Source organism: Lontra canadensis, unplaced genomic scaffold, assembly GCF_010015895.1.
Source record: "Lontra canadensis isolate GAN:19392208 unplaced genomic scaffold, GSC_riverotter_1.0 scaffold4, whole genome shotgun sequence".
NCBI lineage: Eukaryota > Metazoa > Chordata > Mammalia > Carnivora > Mustelidae > Lontra > Lontra canadensis.
Window position 1 is genome coordinate 31970290 of NW_022630998.1, and position 22339 is coordinate 31992628.

A 22339-nucleotide genomic window follows, 5' to 3' on the forward strand; every position below is an offset into this window, starting at 1 on the left:
CTCACCATTTTCCTACCTCAGGAACAAGTAAGCCAAAGATGATCTAATGGGGGTCACTGGAGAATTTATTACTAATAGGGCAATTTTAACACAACTGATCACACTTACAGCCTGTACAAAAATGCCCAGGAATTAACAAGCAAGTGCCACATTTCAGGAAAATTTCAACCTTACAAAGAAAAACAAACAACAATAACAAATGGTCCCAGCTAACAAGATACACAGGGGTGATGGCAGTGAGCACAGCAACCAGAAGTAAATTTTTTAATAAAAACAAAATAACTAAAAATCTGCCCCCCCCCCAATTTATATGGTGAAATTAAAAAACAATACAACTTGCAGCAAATGCCACTTGCTTACCTGACTTATGTCGCTCATCCAGGCAGCTTTCTCCTGGCGTGAAGGTGCTAACAAGACTACAGTGAAAGGGGCAGAATCAGGAGGCTCCACTACTATTTTAAAATCCAGATGTCCAAATACTTGCCCAGAACCTTTGGCTTCAACACATGCAAAGCAAACAATTAGATGTGAATACAAAAATACGGGTGATAGCCACTTTCACAGAGTTCTAGTAAGAGGATCGATGTGTGTTCAAATCCAGAATCTCATTTCAGCAACATAGTACTTCTCGGGCAAGGGGAACCCCTTACTAAGCTCCGAAGTAGATAAGGAAGCTGAAGTCAGCCCGTTCCTCAGGACTAAGATCCCGGGTTCCTACTCATTTCCCGTTTTCTTTCCTTTTTAAAAAAATTTCCATAATATACAGAATTCCAACTCTCTCTAGTTCAATTCCTTTCTTCTCTGTCTGCCAGTGAAAAATGAGACAAATTCAGTAAAATATGAACTCCTAAGGATGGTTTTACAAAGTTCACAGGTTAAATGATTCAACAGAACTCTTCGTGTAGAAATGACTTCAGGGAGCATATTCTCAACATCTTCCCTGTCTCCTCAACAGCCCTTCTTAGCTACAAAACGTTGTTATTCTACCATAATTCTAAGAGAAAGAATGTGACTTACAGTCATCATCACTCGCATCGGGCTCCTCAATCAACGTACATTCTATGAGAGAGAGAACCCCACCTGTCTGGAAACAAACCAATTTTTCATTAAGAGGCTGACAGTCCTGCATACGTTGGGAAGCTCAGATTTATAAACCTTTGATTCAAACTGCCACAGAAGAAACCACAAGAGTTCTGCATCAGAAATAATTTCTCATAGATTCCAAAACTAAATTTGGTTGTGTTAAAGTAATGACACTCACTGAACCTCATGATTCTTCTCCCCCAACCCACTCTCACTGCCGGTGTTTTATAAATTGAGCAAGTCGGTCTGTGGGAGACCAGTTGGCACCTTGAGAGTGAGTGCAACTGAGCCCACCCACCGGGAAGCGCTGCACGCGGTGGAAAGCCATCATCATGGCGCCGGGTAAGAAGTCAGACACTACCAACAGAAGGTACAGATCGGCAAACTTTCCCTATAAGGAGCCAGACAGTAAATCTTTGAGGCTTTCCAAGCCATATGATCTCTACTGCAGCTACTCAAATCTGCCATTTTAAAAAGCATGGGAGCTGCCGACAATATGTAAACACCGGAACGGAGCTGTGTGACAATAAATCTTTATTAACAGGGAGTGGGCTATGGGTCGTGGTTTGCTGATAAAGCAAGGTAAAATAGCAGTTAGCAAATATTAGGTCAGTACACTGTAGTGATTTAACAGGATTTTTGTAGCTCAATAGTAATCATTCTTTCCAGGTGATGACTTTAATTGCACTTCTTTATGAAAATACACACTTAAATTTCTATCATTTTGGGTAAAATTGACAACAAAGTGCATGTCAAGCTTAGCAACTGCACAGTGTCTCGCTATGCACCTGTGACAATGTGGGTTTTAGGATACCAGGCATGGGGAAGCCATAATTAAATTAACCTCTGTGCCTCTCAAGTGCATGGACATTTTGAAGTGGAATAGTCACATAAACCCATACCTTCAGCAGATGGAGCTTTCCTCCTGAGCTTCTCGTACAAATTAAAAAGTGTTTTGTAAATAAGAAGCACTGTCTTTCTCCTTCCTTTTTCAAAGACAATGAACCCAGGCGAACTTTACTAAGTTTCCCCCTCTCAACAGAAGGTACTTGAATAAGAGAACCTGGTGATCACAAAAGTGAAGAATACACAGCAATTAAAATTCTGTCAAGTGAGAGCTATTCTTGATGCAACACACTCTAGGGCCTGTTTCCCAAGATACCAAGGACTTACTTGAGGCACCACTGGAAGTAAACCCCCACCACGCTCAGAGCGGAAGAGACAAGGAACCAGGTTTTAAGGGTCCAAGTAATCCCTATGACTTTTGTAAAACACCTCAGACTTGATTATTCATCTATAAGCTTTAAAATAAGTTAGAAAGAAAGCCAAACTGGAACTCAAACAAGGCACTTCTTCCATCTATCCCTTGGTGATCCGATCTCAGTTCATTTATTTACTTAAGAATAAGATATAAGGGCACCTGTGTGGCTCAGTGGGTTAAGCCTCTGCCTTCAGCTCAGGTCATGATCTCAGGGTCCTGGGATCAAGCCCCACATCGAGCCCCACATCGGGCTCTCTGCTCAGCAAGGAGCCTGCTTCCCCCCTCTCTCTCTGCCTACCTCTCTGCCTACTCGTGATCTGTCAAATGAATAAATAAAATCTTAAAAAAAAAAAAGAATAAGATAATACTGTATAATTACACATGATAATAATAACAACATAATAAGAAGAAAATAGAATTTATTCTTCCTGAAGTCAGGAAGGTAGACAAGGAGCATATTAGTAGAGTTTACCTTGTATTTAAAAAATAAAATTTACAATGCAGGTATATCATAAAGATACACAGATTATATAATTCAATGCAATTTAGTTAAATTTTTAAAGGGCAGCTGTTTCAGGTTATATTTAAATTATGTGTGATGGGGCGCCTGGGTGGCTCAGTTGGCTCGGTGTCTGACTTTAATTTCAGCTCAGGCCATGACCTTAGTTGAGGGATCAAGCCCCACACAGGCTCTGTGTTAAGTGCAGGGACTGCTTGGGTTCTCTCTCTCTCTTTGCTCCTCCCCCCTTGGGCTCTCATGTGCGCTCTTTCTCTCTCTCAAATAAAATATTAATAAACAAATAAAGTGTGAGAAAAAAACTTTGTGGAATCTATGGAAACTTTAGAGTCATAAAGTCTATACCAGAGCATTCCTGTGAGCAAACCTGTCTTCCATTCAATGTGAGAAGCTATACAGATACTTTATAATTTCACCCTAATAATGACCTCCTCTCCCCACAAAATAAAATTCCAATCTAAGTTAGATATCAAACCAAAAAGTACTAGGAAAGATTCTTGTAAATACCTTGACTTCTGAACTACCTTGAGTCAGCAATATTTCTACTATTTGTTCAATCTACCACCTACCCTAAATGCAGCCTTACAAAGGCACATATCAGTCTCATAAGAACCATTAAATGCATATCCAAGCCTTTACTATTAACAGGAGTCAGCACTAAAAAACAAGATTGCAGGCAACCTCGTTTCCACCTCATACATTTTCTGCACTTCTTTATTTCTTTTTAATGAGCACAGATTACTTTCATAAGTGGTGAAAACCCCACTAAAATGGTTCATATATGTTAAATGGTAAAACTATGACTGTGGGTCACAAAATGTTCACATTAGCATATGAATATTTCAAATATCATCTACTTTAACAGAGATCTAAAGAAGTGGGGGGGGGTTGGGGGAGGGTGAAGAAGTGGCAGGGTGGGGCAGGGGTGGGGTGGGGGGGGTGGGGTGGACCCAAGCCTCCAGGAGCAGATTCCATCTATTCAGGTGAGTGCTTAGGTGGGGCTGCCTGACAGAGACAAAGTAGGCAGCTATTGCGGGGTGGGGCAAAGAATAGCACAGAAGGAGTCCTGGGGGAGGGTGTGGGACTGGGGAACACGGGGCAGGAGAAGGCTTGATTCCATTGAAGGGAATGGGCTAGGGGAAAGGGAAAGGAGGAGGTGAGGCAAGTGGGAGGAAGCTGTCAGAGAGTGCAGGCAGCAAGTAATTAAATTTCAAGAGTAAAGGCGGGGGGAGGGGGGGTGTGCAGAGCAGAAGGCAGAATGCCTAGAGTAGTAAATGAGTGAGTAATAGCAGAAAGATAGTACTCATGGGGCTCAGGAGCTGGAATGAAAGGCAGAGGAGCTCTTTCAGAGGACCTGGTTTGTCCCTCATTCAAAAGAAGGGGAAACTGAGGCCCAAGGGGCTAAGCAGCTCTCTTAAGATCACACCAGAGTGAGTGGCACCACCAGGAGACAGTGGCGGATTCAGCAACATTAAAGCTGATCCTTGGAAAGGGATCAGAGGGAAGACAGTACACTCTAGCTTTGCCATGAGTGGTGGTGAGATCATTTAGGGCAGAGTGAAAGCCTGGACCTTAAGAAAAATATCCTGGTGGATAAACAGGTGTAGGAGTCGTTTTCAGAAAGGTTATAAGCCAAGTTCATTAAGACTTAATACCGTGTGTTGTTAAGCGCTTCTAGCATTTAATGATTTTGTTAAACAGAAATTACAGAATACACTGTTAGCTCATATACTAGTAATACTGTTATTTTCACCTTTCAGGTAAAAAAAAAAATAAATGTTTCCTTGGTAACTATATGCTAATCTGCTTGATCTGTAACTGTTCATCTCGCTATCTACATTAGGTATATACAGAAGTCTATACATCAGTATAAAAAGTGAGCAATTTCAACACCATTATTTGGTTTATAAAATAATCATCAGGGAAAAAACACGTTAGGTGGCTATTTTTTTTTTTCATATTTCATTTTAAGTTTGACCTGGTATTTCAACACAACTATAAGACTTGGAGATCCCTCTCTAGTTAATACAAATTAAAGGAATACTTAGTATTAAATTAGTAATTCCTCAATAACAGGCCATTGCTGCAACACAGTCTCTTGCATCTCTATCCTTGGTCAACCTAATAATTGGGGCAATTTACAACAGAGCTTCTGTTAATTCAATCACTAATTCCAAAAGAGTGGCATTCAAGACTGGGTAATGACCTTATTCTTCATTCTACTCAGTACTGAGAAGCAACAAAGAGCCATTTCCAGGTTATTTGGTTAGGTATTTGAGAAGATACAATTATTTCCAGACCCCATATTATAATTCCAAAGAACACTGCTATACTGAAAGGACATAATTTCCAGTCTGGGAATGATTAAGATACCACAGAGGTCCAGGTCTCATTCTCAAAGCATTTAGCTCTGAACTTGGTCACCTTCACTTAAGGATCCTGATTCACATTTCCACAAGACGTTGACTATGCATAATGGGTTTAGTGCAAAATGTCAATTTAGAGCACCTTATCGTCTACTGAATATTCATATCTATTTTATGTTATTGAAAAACAGAAACTCATTCCAAAATTTAGATCTTGGTTTTTAAATTTACGTCATACTCTCACAGGCACTAGTCTAGATAGATGCTCTTGGAGTCCCATTAGTTCATGTAATCCTCACCACATCCCTAAAAGCTGGGTACTATTAACTCCAATGTAAGGAGAGCAAACTGAGGCAAAGGAAAGTTAAGTAAATTGCCCAGTATCCTACAGCACAGAAGTAGGAGGCAGGATTTGACCTCCAGCGACATAGTTACACTGCCTCCCTATTATTGTTTCGGACTCTTACACTTTAGTTCAACAAACTTTGAGTAGATTTTAGAAAATAAATGACATTATCTGACCACAATACGATATAGTCCTTTCCATCCTGCTCATCAACTGTTTAATAATTAGAAACAATTTACAGTAGAGCTTCTGATATTTCAATCAGTAAATTCCCACAGATTGACAGTTGAGATTAGCTGATGCCCCTATCCCAAGGAGGTCTTTTGGATGACCTTGATGGCCTCTTTTTTCTAGTCCTCAGAACAAGAATTCATTTAAGATCGAAACTACACATATATTTGTCCACGCACCCCCCCCACACACATACACACACACACACACACTGAAACGTACCACATACCATCCCTAAAAGTATATAACACAAATACCAGTGGACAATTAGAGCTAAGTGGTAGTCCCTTTAAAAAAAAAAAAAAATAGAATCCTTCAAAGTTTAAAAGGATAAGAGACCCACCTTACTGGGTTTCTTAAAGTCTGTTAAGGGTATTTAGGAGAAGTGATAACAGGAACAACCAAAGCAAAGCAATGTACACTTCCCAAATTATGTAAAATTGGATTCCTTTCTACTTTCAGATTCAGGTTTGGTTTTTTAAAACCAACTTTATTGAATAATTCCTAAACACACTAACCAGCCAAATACAGAAAAATACTGTAAAGACAAATCATTATACAACATCAATACAATAATAACATTAGATATCTTAATAGCTGACAGAAGTGCTTTAAACAGGGGGCATAAACAGGCAACCAATAACATCTGGACAGGAATCAAAGGGAGAGGCAGCTCATGAGTGCTTTTCCTCCAGGTGCATTGAAAAAAAAAAGACTTATCAATATACTCAGCCTTCTAGCATTTTTCATTAGAGATGTCTTTTTTCAAACTTAGACAAGAGCAGTCTAAGTTGGTAGAAATAAATATTTATGCATAATACTACTTTTCAATCAAAAGACCTTTCAGAAATAAAATACTAGTTACAGAAACATTTGTTTGCATTCTCATGTATTATAAAGCTCTAGTCAATTAGTATTTTTTTCACGAACTCCAAATACAAGAAAAATACAAAAAAAGACATCTAACAACCAAAACTGCAATTCAACAAGCAATTCAATTTACTCCAATGCCCGTCTTTCAGGTATGTATAATGGAAAGCAGCATATAAGGCAGGAGAGATTCATAAACACAGCCCTCCAGAGTTACAATGGCTGGGAGTGACAAGCATGCCAACGTTTACCTGTAATAAACAAGAGGATGAAACCCATGCGTGAGGAGGGAGGGGCCTCAAAACGAGGAGGAAGGTAAATTCATTCTAACTGGAGGGAAGGGGAGAGTAAGATTAGAAGAAAATCATAAAAGGCTCCCTAGAGGAGTCTGACCTGAGCCTGGAAGGACAAGCCAAACTTTGATAGGCACAGAAGGGATGGATAAGGGCAGTCCCCGTCCCCAGGCTGGGGACAGCGCATGGGAAGGCACAGAGCCAGGCAAGGGCCAGGAAGGCAGGAAGCCATGTGTGGACACACTCTGTGCGGAGGAACAGAGGGGGTCAGGAAGGCCTGATGTTTTTTAGCATTATATTCCACTAGATTTAAAGAAAAATCACTATCAAAATGAGAAAAGTTATCATTTCCTAAAATATACTTCCAAACGTTAACATATGTGTCATTTCTCTCTCTGTAAATAAATCATGGAAAACAGAACAGCACGCGTTACATTTTTTCAAGTATTCTGTGCAAAAAATGTATGTTTGCAGCTCAAACAATGTCTTGTTTGATGAGGTTAAAAAAAAATGCTAAGCAGCACATTTTGGTAGGCAACGGAAATGCAAATATCTTCAAGCGATATTGGCACATTAGAAACAGAAAACACATTAAAGGTTAATCCTAGTTCTAAAGGTATACGCCACCAAGTTCTAAGTTATAAATGTGCGCAACGTATCATCACAAACCAACTCCATGGGGCATGCTCCCTTCCCTCTGAACACCTGAGCAACGAAAAGGGACTTAGGATGAGGTTCCAGGCCATGAAGGGAGACGCGCTGCGAGGCTGCTGCTTCTCCACTGTGTCAACATTTCAGAAGCTTCGTATACTAAGTGATGCTGGCAAAGCACCCATCCCACAGACAAGACACATTCACCGTCACCCAAGCCTGGCAGGGGTCAAGAGACATTTCCCTGGGCAACTAGAGTTGCCAAGGGGATCAAATCATATCATGTGGGGCTGATCCAGAAGTGCTGATGAAGAAAGGGAACAAGAGACAGCTGTGTTCACTTCGGACCTTGTCCCCACCGCTATGTGAGAGGGCTTTGAGTAACGCAAGTTTCTCTTGGGCCTTGGCCTGCATATCGTCGCCACCCGACACTGCCACTCTCATCGGCCAGACCGAGCTGTCCTCCTTGGAGCTGTAGAGAATGTCTGGTCCACTGAGGAGGAGAGTCCAGTCAGAATGTAATTTACTGTCCCACTCGTGCTTTACTATTATTGTGTTGCTGTTTTTCATGGCCCCTGAAAAGAAACAGCACAAAGGTGGGCCTCAACCACAGCCTCGGTCAAGGCCATGGGGCTGTCCTGTGTGGACAGCATCAATCGCACAGCTACGTTAAGCCTGCTCCAAAATGCCTTCTGGGATCTGCCGGTGATAATGTGACAGTCAGAGACATCGCCAAGACCACGGGCCCACCGAACGAGGACTTACCTTGGCGGATGAAAGTCTGGCTGGTGTCCAGCAAAATATCACAGCCCTCTACGATCATTCTTTCTATGGCAAGGTTCTTCCTTATGTTTTCAGTGTCGCTCACTTCATCGTGCATTATCCTGTCAAGACACAGCACGGACAGACCACAGGGAGAGAGATTTTCTATAGCCTGAGCCAGTATGCAAAGAGCGCTACCTGGGAAGCTCAGTTTTGAACTTGGATCAGCGTGACTAGGGCTGTGGGGAGAGCAGACCTCTAGGCTTCAAGCAGCCACGACTCAGACCAAAGCAAATGTACATTATGGTTCAAAATGACAAGTGGGCCAGCGACCAATGAGGACCCTGGGGATGCTGCTTATAAATGCAACAGGAGGGGCGCCTGGGTGGCTCAGTGGGTTAAAGCCACTGCCTTCGGCTCAGGTCATGATCTCAGGGTCCTGGGATCGAGGCCCGCATCGGGCTCTCTGCTCAGCAGGGAGCCTGTTTCCTCCTCTCTCTCTGCCTGCCTCTCTGCCTACTTGTGTTCTCTGTCAAATAAATAAATAAGATCTATAAATGCAACAGGAAAGCAACCCATTATTTTATGAACACCTCCCTTCACTGAAATTATAATGCCATTTCCTAGAGGTGGAATAAATTAGAGAACTCTATACTATTTATTCCATATAAGCTAAAGGAACACAGATGTAAATAATTCACTGAAACAGTGAAAAGTCATAAAAAATCCAAAATACACATTCTCTAGCTTCTTGCCAAATATAAACACAAAGACACAACTAAAAATCATTCTCCTATTATGCAAAGAGAAATGTTAACATTTTCTAACTTAAATCCAAATGCACCTATAATCTCAATTACATAAACCCACATGCTATAAAAACATTTTCAAAGGTGTATTTTACTCTTGGTTAAAATTAATGTGTATATTGATTCAGCACCATCTGAAGGGCTAGCGTTTCACATTCAGGCGAACCTGAGAAGCTGGACTGTGTCTTGCTTCTTGTTCCCTAGACATATATATATATATAGTAGATTTCCACAGAGACTAGTGTGCTGCTTTCTTGAAACAAGCCTTTATCATACGTTCTCCACATACCTGGACAGTTCCTCTAGTTTTGATTTAGCAAACTCCAGACTTTTCCTTTCCACATGCTCGTGGGGTGTATGAGCGAGGAGTTCATGAAGTGTGATGATATACCTAGGGATCTAAACGTAAATAAGGGCCAGCATGAGCAAGAGGTCAGGATGAGCAGCCCTGGGACGTTCTCTCCTGGGCCATCAACATGTAGGAGAAGCGCATCTCTACTTCTACAGTTTTGAAACGAACTATGCTTCAAACTTCACACACATACACAAACACACATTCATCAAGAACACTAGAGAAGAGTGACAAAACATTGTGTTCCAAAGAAACACTTGTTTCTTTAGTTTTTTTAAATATAGTCATATATTTCTTAATCGTAAGATTTGAAAATTGGTTCATAGGGAAACATGCACTGCTTATCAAGTCACGCAAGCTTTATTTTAGATATATTTGTTCATGATTTTTTTTACTGGAGAGAGAGAGAGAGCATGAGTGGGAGGAGGGACAGACAGAGAAAGAGAGAGAGGGACAAGCAGACTCCCGGCTGAGCAGGGAGCCCCACATGGGGCTCAATCCCAAGACCCTAAGATCATAACCTAAACCAAAGTCAGATGCTTAACTGATTGAGCCATCCAGGCAACCCCACAATTTTTGTTTTTAAATTCACAATCCTACTGCAATGTTCTCTTGAAGAATAAAAACTTGAGAGAAGATATATTCACTTTTATCACATTCTCATCCTACTTTACCTTAACTCATCCTTCTAGCAGTAAAAATGTGGTTTAATTACATTATTTACTTATACTTTTGTTTCTGGATAAACTATCTGAATTCTGTCAAAAGCAGAAACTCCACCAGCCCTATGAAGGTTTTAACAGAACTCATAGAGATATAACACAACTCATAGCGATCCTACATATTCATTTTCTACTGGCTTACATACTAAAATTTCTTAGAAAACCGGGGCAGTGGGATTAATTTTAATAACAACATGCTTGGGGCACCTGGGTGGCTCAGTGGGTTAAGCCTCTGCCTCCGACTCAGGTCATGATCTCAGGGTCCTGAGATTGAGCCCCACATCAGGTTCTCTGCTCTGCAGGGAACCTGCTTCCCCCTCGCTCTCTGCCTGCTGCTCTGCCTATTTGTGACCCTCTCTCTCTCTGTCAAATAAATAAATAAATAAATAAATAATAAATAAAATCTTAAAAAAAAAAATAACATGCTCGAACAGCAGGTACTGTAACACTGCCCACTATGGGTCAGATTGGAGCTCCAGGTTGGAGGGGGCAACCCAAATCTTCACAGCAACATAAGGGTTATTTCCCCATTTTATAGAGAAAAGGTGGAAACAAACTGTGCAGCTTTGGGTCCGGTAATTTGCCCAAGGTGGTCTCACAGTCAATGCCAGAGCCAGCCATCATCATGGCTCTCACTGGTACACAAGCCCGTTGGGTCTCTTCTGTGGGGCCTGGCGTCTCACCGGGTGGGCCCTTGAAAGAACTTCTGAGAATGAAGGAAGTAACATAGCCTCCCAAAGTGCTGTGGCTAGCGCCTTCCATCTTGTCCCGAGGTGTTGGCAGCTCAATCCATAGGTCTGCTTTTGCTCTCGTGCAGGTGGTGGCCTTCACCGGGTTACTCAATATCGTCAGCTGAAGGCCCATATTTATGCATGAGCACAAAGGGCAGTGCCATCAGCACAGACATGGATCTGCCCTGATACTCTGGGACTGCATCCTAGGGGATGTCATCACATCAAGGTTTTGGAAGCACAGATGGACTCCATAGAGGAGGGAGATCCCTCCCCCTGTACAGCATGGGGAGGACCCTTTCTGTCTCTCCATTCCATAAAACCTTCCCCGGTAAAGGCCCCCGGGATACGTAGACTTTCACAAATCTCTTCTGCACAACGCCATGATGGATACCAGTTTGCTTCTAAGTCAGCAGTCCTCCAAGAAAATCCAGGCAATCAACAGCTAATAATGCACTACATTTTTCATAACAAAGAAGGCAGGAGTGGGAGAGCCTGACACTTACAATGCAGGCACTGAAAACCCACAAAACTAAGTTTAGTCAATAGCTTCATGATCTTCCCCCGTTAATTAAATCTATTTTAGAGAGCTCCTTGGCTAAGATTCAAGTAGATGGATTTGAAATTCAGAGACTGGCCCTTTCTCCTTTCTGGTGGAGGAACAAACATGCCTGAAGCTGCTAAAAAGCCAGGCGAGGATGTTCTGCAGAGAAGTGGACAACTCTCCACAGAGCTCATGTGTATATTCAAGAATCGATTAGAAATCCGTTCCCCACCAGAAACCAAGAATCACATTAAGTGCACTCCAGACGAATCTTGATTCTCCTTTTAGCGACGGAACAATACTTGTCACTTTGTAGACATTAATTAGCTTGCTCTCCGATGACAGGGACTAGGTGGCCAGAGCTGCAAGTGGCTACTTTCTGGAGAACATCTCATAGCACTGTCCTCGTCGGAGGCAGACTGCGTGATCGGCTTCCCAATGGGCTTATGAGCAGCTGAAGCCAATTTAAGCAGTACCCATTAAGCCACTGTTTTTGCTAATTAAAAAATTATATTAGTGACTACATTATCTTCCATAACAAATTTTTTTCTTGGCAACACTTGGACTTACTGGTCTGATAGTTCAATTGAGGACAAACTGAACTATCATCCAAATTCTACATTTCCTCCATGCTTCTATAGCTCAACATAGGACATTAACAGCAGCAATGGACTTGACAGAGAGACCAGAAATCACACTTTTCTCTTCTTCCTTTTTTTTTTTTAATATTTTATTTATTTATTTGGCAGAGAGAGAGAGAGAGACTATAAGAGAGGGAACACAAGCACAGGGAGTGGGAGAGGGACGAGCAGGTTTCCCGCAGAGCAGGGAGCCAGATGCAGGGCTCAATCCCAGGACCCTGGGATCATGACCTGAGCCAAAGGCAGATGCTTAACGACTGAGTCACCCAGGTGCCCCACACTTTTCTCTTCTAAATATAAAGACTGCCAATTGGCTCTCCCCTGTACCCACACCAATCTCTGCCACCATGTCTAGACTCAAGAAGTCCGGCCAGAGGGCCCTTGGCGGGTCAGGCTCCTCCACTGCTGCCTTATACCAAAAGAACCGTAGTGCCTCCGCCTCTGGCCTCCACTAGAGCAAGGTGGAGGTGGCGACGTAACCATGGCACAGGCACGCAGGGGGAAGTAGCAACAGTTAGACCCTCTGAGGGATCCAACGCTTCCATGACTCATTTGTGAAAGAACCCAAAAGGAACAAGAAGGACAGATTGAATCTAGTGAGAGAAAACCTTCAAGCTATTAGAAAGGGCAATTTTCCCCCAAGTGTCCCATAGGGTCACTCCTACGGAGAAGGCAGGAAGAAGAGACACCAAGCCAATAAGACAGAGAAGAGACATCCAAGGAGAATGAGGCTTTTAGGAGCAAATTCTGATGGTTTTCCCTCTTGCTCTGTTCAAAATAGTTATAGGGAAGCAAATAAACAGCACAATTCCATGTTCTTTCAATTTGTACATTTCTTGCAGTTTGGACAAACTCTAGCTAAAATCAAGTTTGAGGTTTCTCCCAGAACAATGGCTCTCATAACCAGTGCCTTTGGTCTGGAAGAAGCTAGAGAATCTCAACATCTGACCCTTCATCTAAATTCTAGGGTTTGGGGCCACCGCAGTCTTGGGGTAAGAGTTCTTAGGCAAACACCAGGCTCCTTGCAGTGCCACATAGTTACCCAAACTTCCAGAACTGATACAGTCCCCCTAGGATCACAGAGTCAGATGGGAGATGACTAGAGCTCAGGTGCCTCAATTTTAAGAGTAAGAAACCAAGATTTAGATGGTTCAATTATTTTCCTCAATGGTACAACTGAAGAGTGAGCAAGAGATCCAAGTCTCCTAAAGATTCTCAGTCCAATGGTCCTTTCCTGCATTATGGGAATTCCTTGGAATCAATGAAAATACCAAGCTATTCTTACGGGGCTTATACTCCAGGGCAAAGGAGGGCGGGTGGTAGGAGAGTATCTCAGCCTTTGTAAGAGGATCTGAAGGGCTTTCCAAGGACCTACAGTCTACTGTGTTTGGTCACCTCTCCTAACGTGCAAGTGCAGTTGCGCCATTTTAAAACACTGAGAAAATGACACCGAGAGGAAATTAAATAGGGTTCGGGAAGACATAACGGGGCTGTCAGAAAGGGAGCCAGGTACCTCCCTGAATGTTCCATGTGACTTTCATAACTCTCCCTTTGAATATTCACCTGAGATGAAGTTGCCAAAAAGATACAATTTGGGGTATTTAATCATAAAGGTAACTGCCAACAACTCAAACAGAATCTCAGAACATTGTACCATATAAAGTTTGTATCACTATAAGTAAAAGCTTAAATTACAATTTTTATAAGGTTAAAAAAAACAACAACTTGTTTTTTTGTGCTGAAGTTTTTCTAGCAAAATATTTCCTCAGAGGGGCAAAGAGTTCAAACAACTCTGTCCCATGAAAGAACACAATAACATTATACAGTTTCACTCTATTTAAGTTGTTTCAGATGCATCCTTTTAGTTTTTAAAAATCTTACTAAACCTCTGTGGTGGCTGCCAAGATTTCAAGCAGGAGAGACAAACTCTAGGACCATCAACCATGAACCAGAGCAACATTTCTTCCTAAGGCTCCAAGATGATCGGCCGGGGTCAGCGATGCCTGTCCAAGGGGGGAGAAGCTGTCCGCAGAAGCCCTGACACATGATTGAGAGAATCGGTTTACCACATGACAGTCTGGGGACCTGGCCAGAAGCCCCATAAATTCCACAACGAGAACACTCGATGCCTGTCCAAAAGAACAGAATCAACACTTTTCAAAAGAGCAGGAGCTTCAATCCACATTTTGGCCTCTGCGGTCCTAATTCAAGGGCTCTTAGGGGGAAAGCCCTAGATACAGGCAAGAACACAAGTGTGCCTAAGCCCTCGGGGTGCGACAAGCTCCAGCCTCAGTGCAGCAACCCAACTAGGGGCCAAGAGTCCCCCAGTCCAGTCAGTGCCTCCAGATGCTGTGTGTCCACAGCCCGTGACCAGGCACATCCTCCTGTAGCTCCGCAGAGCTCCAGACCAGCTCCAGACCAGCTTCGACAGCCACCGGAACAGGGCGGAGAGTCTAGGCAGGAAAACAAAGCCTCTCCCTGCAGCCCTCCACCCCTCAGGCGTCTTTTACGCAACCAGCAGATACTAAAAGTTTTGCACAGTGTCCTATTTCTGTAAACCCAGTAATATTTTTAAACATGCTGGAGGAGGTGCCTCCATGGAAGAAGTCTGTGTGGAATCTTTCTGTAAAGAGAAAATTGTGCCACTTTGCAAAAAACCCTTCCTGATTTAATTGCTTCCAAAATGCCTGGTTTAAAAAAAAAAAAAAAAAAAAAGCCTGCCTTTCCTCCCTGTACTACACAGACAGAAAATGTGTGGCCTGTATTTGTTTATCTCAGTGTCATGCTCAAGATGACAGATGATGCACTTGGGCCCTAATTCCCCACAGGGCACCCTTGCACACCTTGCTCTGGTCACCCGAGGTATCAGCACCAACCAGACTGCCGTCAGTGACTTATACAATGCGTCCTAGATGACGTACCTGAAACATTGGATAGGTCAGGAATGTTTCCAGCATCCTACCCTCACAGGCAGGGTTGGCTTCATACTGCTTTAAGAGTTTGTCAAAATCTCTGTTTTGTTTGCAATTGGCAAGCACTTGGAGGCTGTACTGGTGGTTACGCACAAATTCTTGATAAATGTTCAACATGGGGAGCAAAATATCGAACAGATCGGCTGGAAAAGAAAAGTGAACATGGCAGTTTCTCTTTGTGCTCGGTAAATTATCGAAGGGATGAGAAGGGACTGTTCACTCCATGGACTGGCCGAGAGCGGCTCCCAGCCCCAGGGTCACATGTGCACATGGTCCCCAGTTCAGACGCGTGAATGAATGATCTGGTAGAGTACCCCTGGGGAGCCGGGCACCACTCTAGCCCCACAGGCGCCATGACAGACCAGAGAAAAGGGCTGGGGGGCACTGAAACAGAAGCCTGGTACCCAAGGAAGCTCACAGGTCAACAGGGAAATTCAGACAGCGTAGGCTGAATGATGTTGAAGCGATTTTACTTAAATTGTTGCCATATTAAGAGAAAATCTTTTATCTTTAAAGCATGGACTTACCTAAAATTAGAGTAGGCCAGTTTGCTATCCTTGCCTTCAATCCTTGGTGAAATATTTCATGAAGGAACATGATCGTTTCACTATAAAAAAAAGTGGGAAAATAATACAATCCAATCATTGTAAAATGTCTATTTTGTTGAAGAAGCCCACTGAGTTTTTTTTTTTTTTTTAAGATTTTATTTATTTATTTGACAGAGATCACAAGTAGGCAGAGGCAGGCAAAGAGAGAGAGAGGGGGAAGCAGGCTCCCCGAGGAGCAGAGAGCCCAATGAGGGGCTTGATCCCAGGACCCTGGGATCATGACCTGAGCCGAAGACAGAGGCTTTAACCCACTGAGCCACCCAGGCGCCCCATGAGTTTTTAATGCCTTAATAAATACATGATATACATGTCTCCCAGGGCCTCCAGACTGAAGACCAAATAATAACATGGACTGCACTAGCCCTCAAAAAGCAATGTGCCTTTCAGACAATTTTTTAAAATATTTTATTTATTTATTTGTTAGAGAGGGAGCACAAGCAGGGGGAGCAGCAGGCAGAGGCAAAGGGAGAAGCAGGCTCCCCACTGAGCAGGGAGCCTGATGCAGGGTTGGATTCTAGGACCCTGGAATCATGACTCAAGCCAAAGGCAGGCGCTTAACCAAATGAGCCTCCCAGAAGTACCCCCTTCAGACAATCTTAAAAATTGAAGGAAAATTCTGAGCTAAGCTTCAAATACTGGAAGACAGTAAGTAGCAAATCATTGTCATATAACCCTCTTTACCAACTTATAATAGAAACATCTTTCTACTGTTAGAATGTAGCACTTCAATGGATAATCAAAAAATTAGCTGTGATCCTTTTCCTTTTAGATTTGATTCTAGATCCTAACTCAGGGAAAGGAGTCTCTCTTTCATTAAAATAAGTTTTGACAGAGGAGACAGGGGAAAAAATCCATAGCAAAGGTTTGGCAGAACTGTGCTGTAACCACTCCTCAGACTCCCAGAAGGAAATGTGAAAGAATCCTCTGAAAAGGACAAAGCCTACATGGAGATACTAAAATACGAACAATGCATAGAGATCCAAATTTCTTAAAGGTTCAAGAAGAGTAGTTACCAAAGCAACTTTTGCTTTTTCCTCATTACAATTAACCCACTGGCATGAACCTCTAAAGCCTTTTCTGAACTAGCACATCCACAGAATCAAATACAGACTCATTCATGTAAGTGAGACTCTCTGGTTTGCTGAAGTCAAATTCCACTACATATACATCAGTGGGAAATCCTTAACTTTTTCCAAATGGTCCCTGAAACAAAACACCCACTGCTTGAAGATAATAATTTATTTTTGTTTTATAGAAATGTTAACTAAGTGGTGTTTGCTGTTCAAGGATTTCAACCAAAACTAGTTTGGTGGGTATTGTATATATTAGGTCCTTTTTTTTTTTAAATTGTGTATGTTAGTCACCATATAGTACATCATTAGTTTCTGATGTAGGTTCCTTGATTCATCATTTGCATATAACACCCAGTGCTCCATGCAATCCATCACCATGCTCATCCTACCCCCAACCCTTCTCCCTTCTAAAACCCTCCATTTATTTCCTGGAGTCCATAGTCTCTCACGGTTCATCTCCCACTCCGATTTCTCCTCTTTCATTTTATCCTCCTAATGTCCTCCATGCTATTCCTTATGTTTCACAAATAAGTGAAAACTATACGATAATTGACTTTCTCTGCTTGACTTATTTCACTCAGCATAGTCCCTCCAGTCCCATCCATGCTGATACAAAAGTTGGGTATTCATCCTTTCTGATGGAGGCATAATACTCCATTGTATATTTGGGCCATATCTTCTTTATCCACTCGTCTGTTGAAGGGCATCTTGGCTCTTTCCACAGTTTGGCAATTGTAGGCACTGCTATGAACATTGGGGTACTTATGGCCCTTCTTTTCGCTGCATCTGTATCTTTGGGGTAAATACCCAGTAGTGCAATTGCTGGGTCTATTAGCCTTTTAACCTCCATTCCATCCTCCTTCTAGGTGAACAGGATGGAGAGCTAAAGCTACGCTCCCCAGCCTCCCTTGTAAATGCGGTTCTGGATGGAGGTTCAGTTCCACCATTCGCACCGAACAGATGCACTTGGTAAGGCATGGAAAGCAGGAGCAGAGGAGACCTTCCTGTTGCTGAAAATCAGTCGTGGAGATGTGCGTGTTTTAGAAGCCATTCCAGCACCCAGCTTCACTGTCCTCGTTTCTAGGCAACAGCTTCCTGGACCTGAGAGGCAGATATGGTGGCAATGGTGGTGGCTGTACTTTGCTAACCACTGAAGCATGTCTACGGTGCTGTGCCCTTGAACTCAAAGTTCCAGGGACAGCTCCCTGACGTGACTCCTCCAGCTTCTCCAAAAACTTCTGTAAGCAGTGAACTCCCTCCACTCACAGAGAGGCTTCACCTTCCTACATTGAAAATGTAGGTAACTGATGTATCTACTTTTATATTTTGATACCTAGGTGATTAGAAAACAGATGAAACAATCCTGCATGTAGATAGGGAGGTTATTTTTTTTTTTTTTTAAGTATAAACTTGGTTGAAATTCAAAATAATTGGGGCATCAGAGTGGCTCAGTTGGTTGAGCATCAGGCTCTTGGTTTCAGCTCAGGTCATGATCTCAGGGTCACGAGATCAAGCCCCTCATCAGGCTCTGCACTTGCAGAGTCGGCTTGTCCCTCACCCTTTGCCTCCCCCCATTTGCTCACTCTCTCTCACTCATAAATACAATTTAAAAATCTTTAAAAAAATGAAATTTAAAAAAAAATGACCTGCCATAACTGGAAGGCTTTACCTCCCACTTAAAGGGAAAGAAAGGAATCCAGTTAAACAACAGCAATGACAACACCCTATAAGCAAGCCTCCACTTTAAAAACATATGTCTTCAGTATGTTAACTCAAATTAAAAGTAAAAAATTCTTTAGAAGCAAAAAAAAAAAAAGAGTGGAAAAATAAAAACACAGATCTTAAAAACAAATAAATAAAAAAATAAAAACATACCTCTTCAAATGTCCATTAAGGACGAGGGATAGTAAACAATTACTAACTGTGTGAAGAGCTGACAGCCTTGCCTTCCAAGAAGTGGCACAGCACATCCTGAATCTGAATTTTAAACAATATGACAAGCCTGGCCTTCCAGATGGCAGATCAGGCAATCCAATGGAAACCAATCCCCAGAGGTGACCTAAGATCAATGCGGTGGTCTGCCAACCTCATGAGCAGAGTGCCATTTACCATCCTGTCCACTGTCATCAAAACTGATAGAATGACACACTTGGGTGGCTGACGCGTTGCCACAATGTGAGTTGTATGGCCTGAGGAGCAGGAGCTCCCCTTGGGTCCCTTGCAATGTCCCACACACTCGAGCATGGCCACTGCCACCTAATGTGGGGAGAACTCCCACCTCACAACAGAGAAGCTTCTAATATCCTGTTAACAAGTTACCATCCAGGGGCACCTGGTGGCTCAATCAAGCCCCAAGACAGGCTCTGCATTCAGTGGGGAGTCTGCTTGACAGCCTCTCTCTCCTTCTCCCTCTGCCCCTCCCCTCTCAAATAAATCAATCAATCGTTAAAAAAGAAGCAAGTTACCATCCATCAACCAGTCTTTTTGCAGCCATCTACAGACCCTCCCAGTCTTGCCTTTTTAAAATACTTATATGCATTTTAATTGGGACCAATGATTTAGTCCCTAAAATCTTCCTTACAGTATGGGTTTTCACTTTATAAAAACCTAGGGAAAATAACCTTTAGCTCAGAATTGGCGGTAACTTGAAATGAACGCAGGCTGGAGGAAGGGTAAAATAAAGGGAATTAAGGGTACATATATCCTGTTGAGCACTAAGTAATGTATGGAATTGCTGAATCATTACATTGCACATCTGAAACTAATATAACATCGCATGTCAATTATACTTCAATAACAAAAGTAAATAAAACAAAGAATAAGATAAATGCAAAAAACCTAATTCTTTAAAAAGCCAAATTAAGGGGCGCCTGGGTGGCTCAGTGGTTAAAGCCTCTGCCTTCGGCTCAGGTCATGATCTCAGGGTCCTGGAATCGAGCCCCGCATCGGGCTCTCTACTCAGCAGGAAGCCTGCCTCCTCCTCCTGTCTCTCTCTGCCTGCCTCTATGCCTACTTGTGATCTGTCAAATAAAATTTAAAAAAAAAAATCTTAAAAAAGAAAAGCCAAATTAAAACATATTGCAATAATTTTTTTTCTTTTTCTTCAAAGAAATTTTTTTGACTATGGTTGATACACAATATTACGTTACTTTCACGTGTACAGTTAGTGATTTGACAGGTTTATATATGATACTATGGTCACCATAAGACTAACTACCATCTCTCCTGTCACTTTTACAATATAATTGACTATAGTCCTTACGCTCTGCTTTTTATTCCCATGACTTAATTCATCCCTAACTGGAAGCCTGTATGTCCCTCTCCCTTTTACCCATTTTGCCCAAACCCTTACCCACCTCTGCTCTGGCAACCATCAGTTTGTTCTCTGTATTTATAGGTCTGATTCTGCTTTTTGTTTATTTATTTATCTAATTCTAGATCCCACTTTTGAGTGGAACCATATGGTATTTGTCTTTCTTAGGCCTATTTCATTTAGTAAAACAGCCTCCAGGTCCAACCATGTTGTCTCAAATAACACGATCGTATCCCTTCTTATGGCTGTGTAATATATCTGTGCGTGTGTGTGTGTGTACACATAACCTCCACTTTTTCCTTATCCATTGGTCCACTGATGGACACTTAAGTTACTTCCTTAAAGGAGTATACAGACAAACATGTAGGTGTGAGGAATGAGTTAACTAACAAAATTAATGTTACTTTTCCAGGCTTTGATAAAAACAAATAGACAAAAAAGTGGGATGGGAACATAAACCGTGTCATTCTCCAGCCCCTCTGATTTGGAGAGCACCCATGCAGCTTCCACCACTGGGCAAAGTTCTAGCATTGTTTCTTTTTTATATGCCAGTTGCTCTTTTAAACTATGGCTTTTATTCTGTGCCCAAAGACAGGGGAATCTGTTCCTGGCCCCTCAGTACTTCCAGTCCCACTGCTTTTTGCAGCATTAAGGGCTGATTCCCTTTTTACCACGTCTCCCTCTCTCTTGCTGTTCTCTTGCCCTTCTCTCTACCTTTGGTTGTGCAGAAACAGTTCGGTCAAGCCCTCAGTTCTTCTTTAAGAGGAACTGTTCTATTACTAGCCGTAATTTGTTGTGTTCCATGGAGGAGGTGAGTTTAGGGTCTTCCTACAACACCAGTGTGGAGGAGAACTCTCTCCAGATTCTCTTTTAATGCCTTGAGTTTTGAGCTCCAAGCTCCCAGCTCGTTGGCAGTCCTTTCTCTAGCCCTACTCCTGTCATAATTCTGGTCAAATCTAATATGCACAAAAAAACAACATTCCAATATCCTGTCCTCTAGGGTCTTTAAACTCCTCTCCTCTAGGGATCTTACCCTCCATTGACCTAACCAACACTCCTTTGACTATACTTCAGACCTTGTCATTGTCAGTAACTACATCCCTTCCCTATCTATTTCAAGCAAACTATTCTCTGACCACCTCCTTATCTTTCCATTTACTTCTTTAGAATTCGAACTCCAAAAATCCTTTCACATCACCAGGACCTTAATCCATGATACTGACCACCACCCCCTCATACCATCATTTCCCTCTCTGTACAGCTTAGCTTCCATGGCTCATCGTTATAATCTCTCCCTTGCATACATCTTCAACTCCCCCTCTTCATTTTTCTTTCTTTTTTTTTTTTTAAAGATTTTACTTATTTATTTGAGAGACAGAGAATGAGAGTGAGGGAGCATGACAGGGGGAAGGTCAGAGGGAGAAGCAGACGCAGGGTGCCCAATGTGGGACTCCATCCCAGGACTCCAGGATCATGGCCTGAGCTGAAGGCAGTCACTCAATCAAATGAGCCACCCAGGAACACCCCCCCATTCATTTCTGATTTCATCATATTAGCCTCATACAACAACAAAAAGCCAGCCATCCACCTACTCTGTACAGGCACCCATGCAGCTGAAAGGAGCTAAAGGAAAAACACTCAACCATCCTGACTAGTCTCACTGCAAAGTCATGACCACCAGCCTAACAGAGCAATGTAGGCTCTTCCAGCTGCCTAGCAATCATACTGCATTATTTTACACCTTTCCTCTCTAACCAGCACTTTCCTTCTGTTAGCACCATGACCGCATATCCTTGCTTCCTAATGGCATAAGTGTCAAGGTACTATTCTCTTCCTCTCTGTGCTCCCAACTTGACTTGAACACTACGTTCTATCCACTTATGTCTATGCAAGCTTATTGCTCCAGAAATTTCCCCCTCTCTCCTACATCATTGCCCACTTGCTATCAGTGTAATTTTTATCCCATCTTGAAACACAAACACAGTTGTTTATACTTTTAAATTTACTTCCAAGTAGCATCTTGTTTACTGGCTCCTCTCTACAGCAACACTGAGTTTTTGATACCAACTCTCTCCAATTATTATCCTTCCCCCCATTCTCTCTTAAGTCCCCTCCAATGAGGCTTTGGCCCCTCATCAAAGTCACCAAAAAGCTCTGTGTTAAACCCACGGCCAGTTCTCAGTTATCATTTTAT

The 22339-nt window shown here is 42.4% G+C and overlaps 1 protein-coding gene across 1 annotated transcript in view; it reads right to left on the reverse strand.

Annotated features, from left to right (window-relative positions):
• RASGRF2 (Ras protein specific guanine nucleotide releasing factor 2) overlaps nucleotides 1-22339 on the reverse strand; it is a 247608-nt gene that overhangs the window by 115920 nt on the left and 109349 nt on the right. The window contains exons 6-12 of the mRNA XM_032847493.1: nucleotides 15679-15758; nucleotides 15101-15294; nucleotides 9479-9588; nucleotides 8384-8502; nucleotides 1986-2146; nucleotides 1018-1084; nucleotides 361-497 (exon numbers count right to left, since the gene is read on the reverse strand). Coding sequence (XP_032703384.1) covers nucleotides 361-497; nucleotides 1018-1084; nucleotides 1986-2146; nucleotides 8384-8502; nucleotides 9479-9588; nucleotides 15101-15294; nucleotides 15679-15758 — 868 coding nt within the window. The remainder of the gene's footprint in view (nucleotides 1-360; nucleotides 498-1017; nucleotides 1085-1985; nucleotides 2147-8383; nucleotides 8503-9478; nucleotides 9589-15100; nucleotides 15295-15678; nucleotides 15759-22339) is intronic.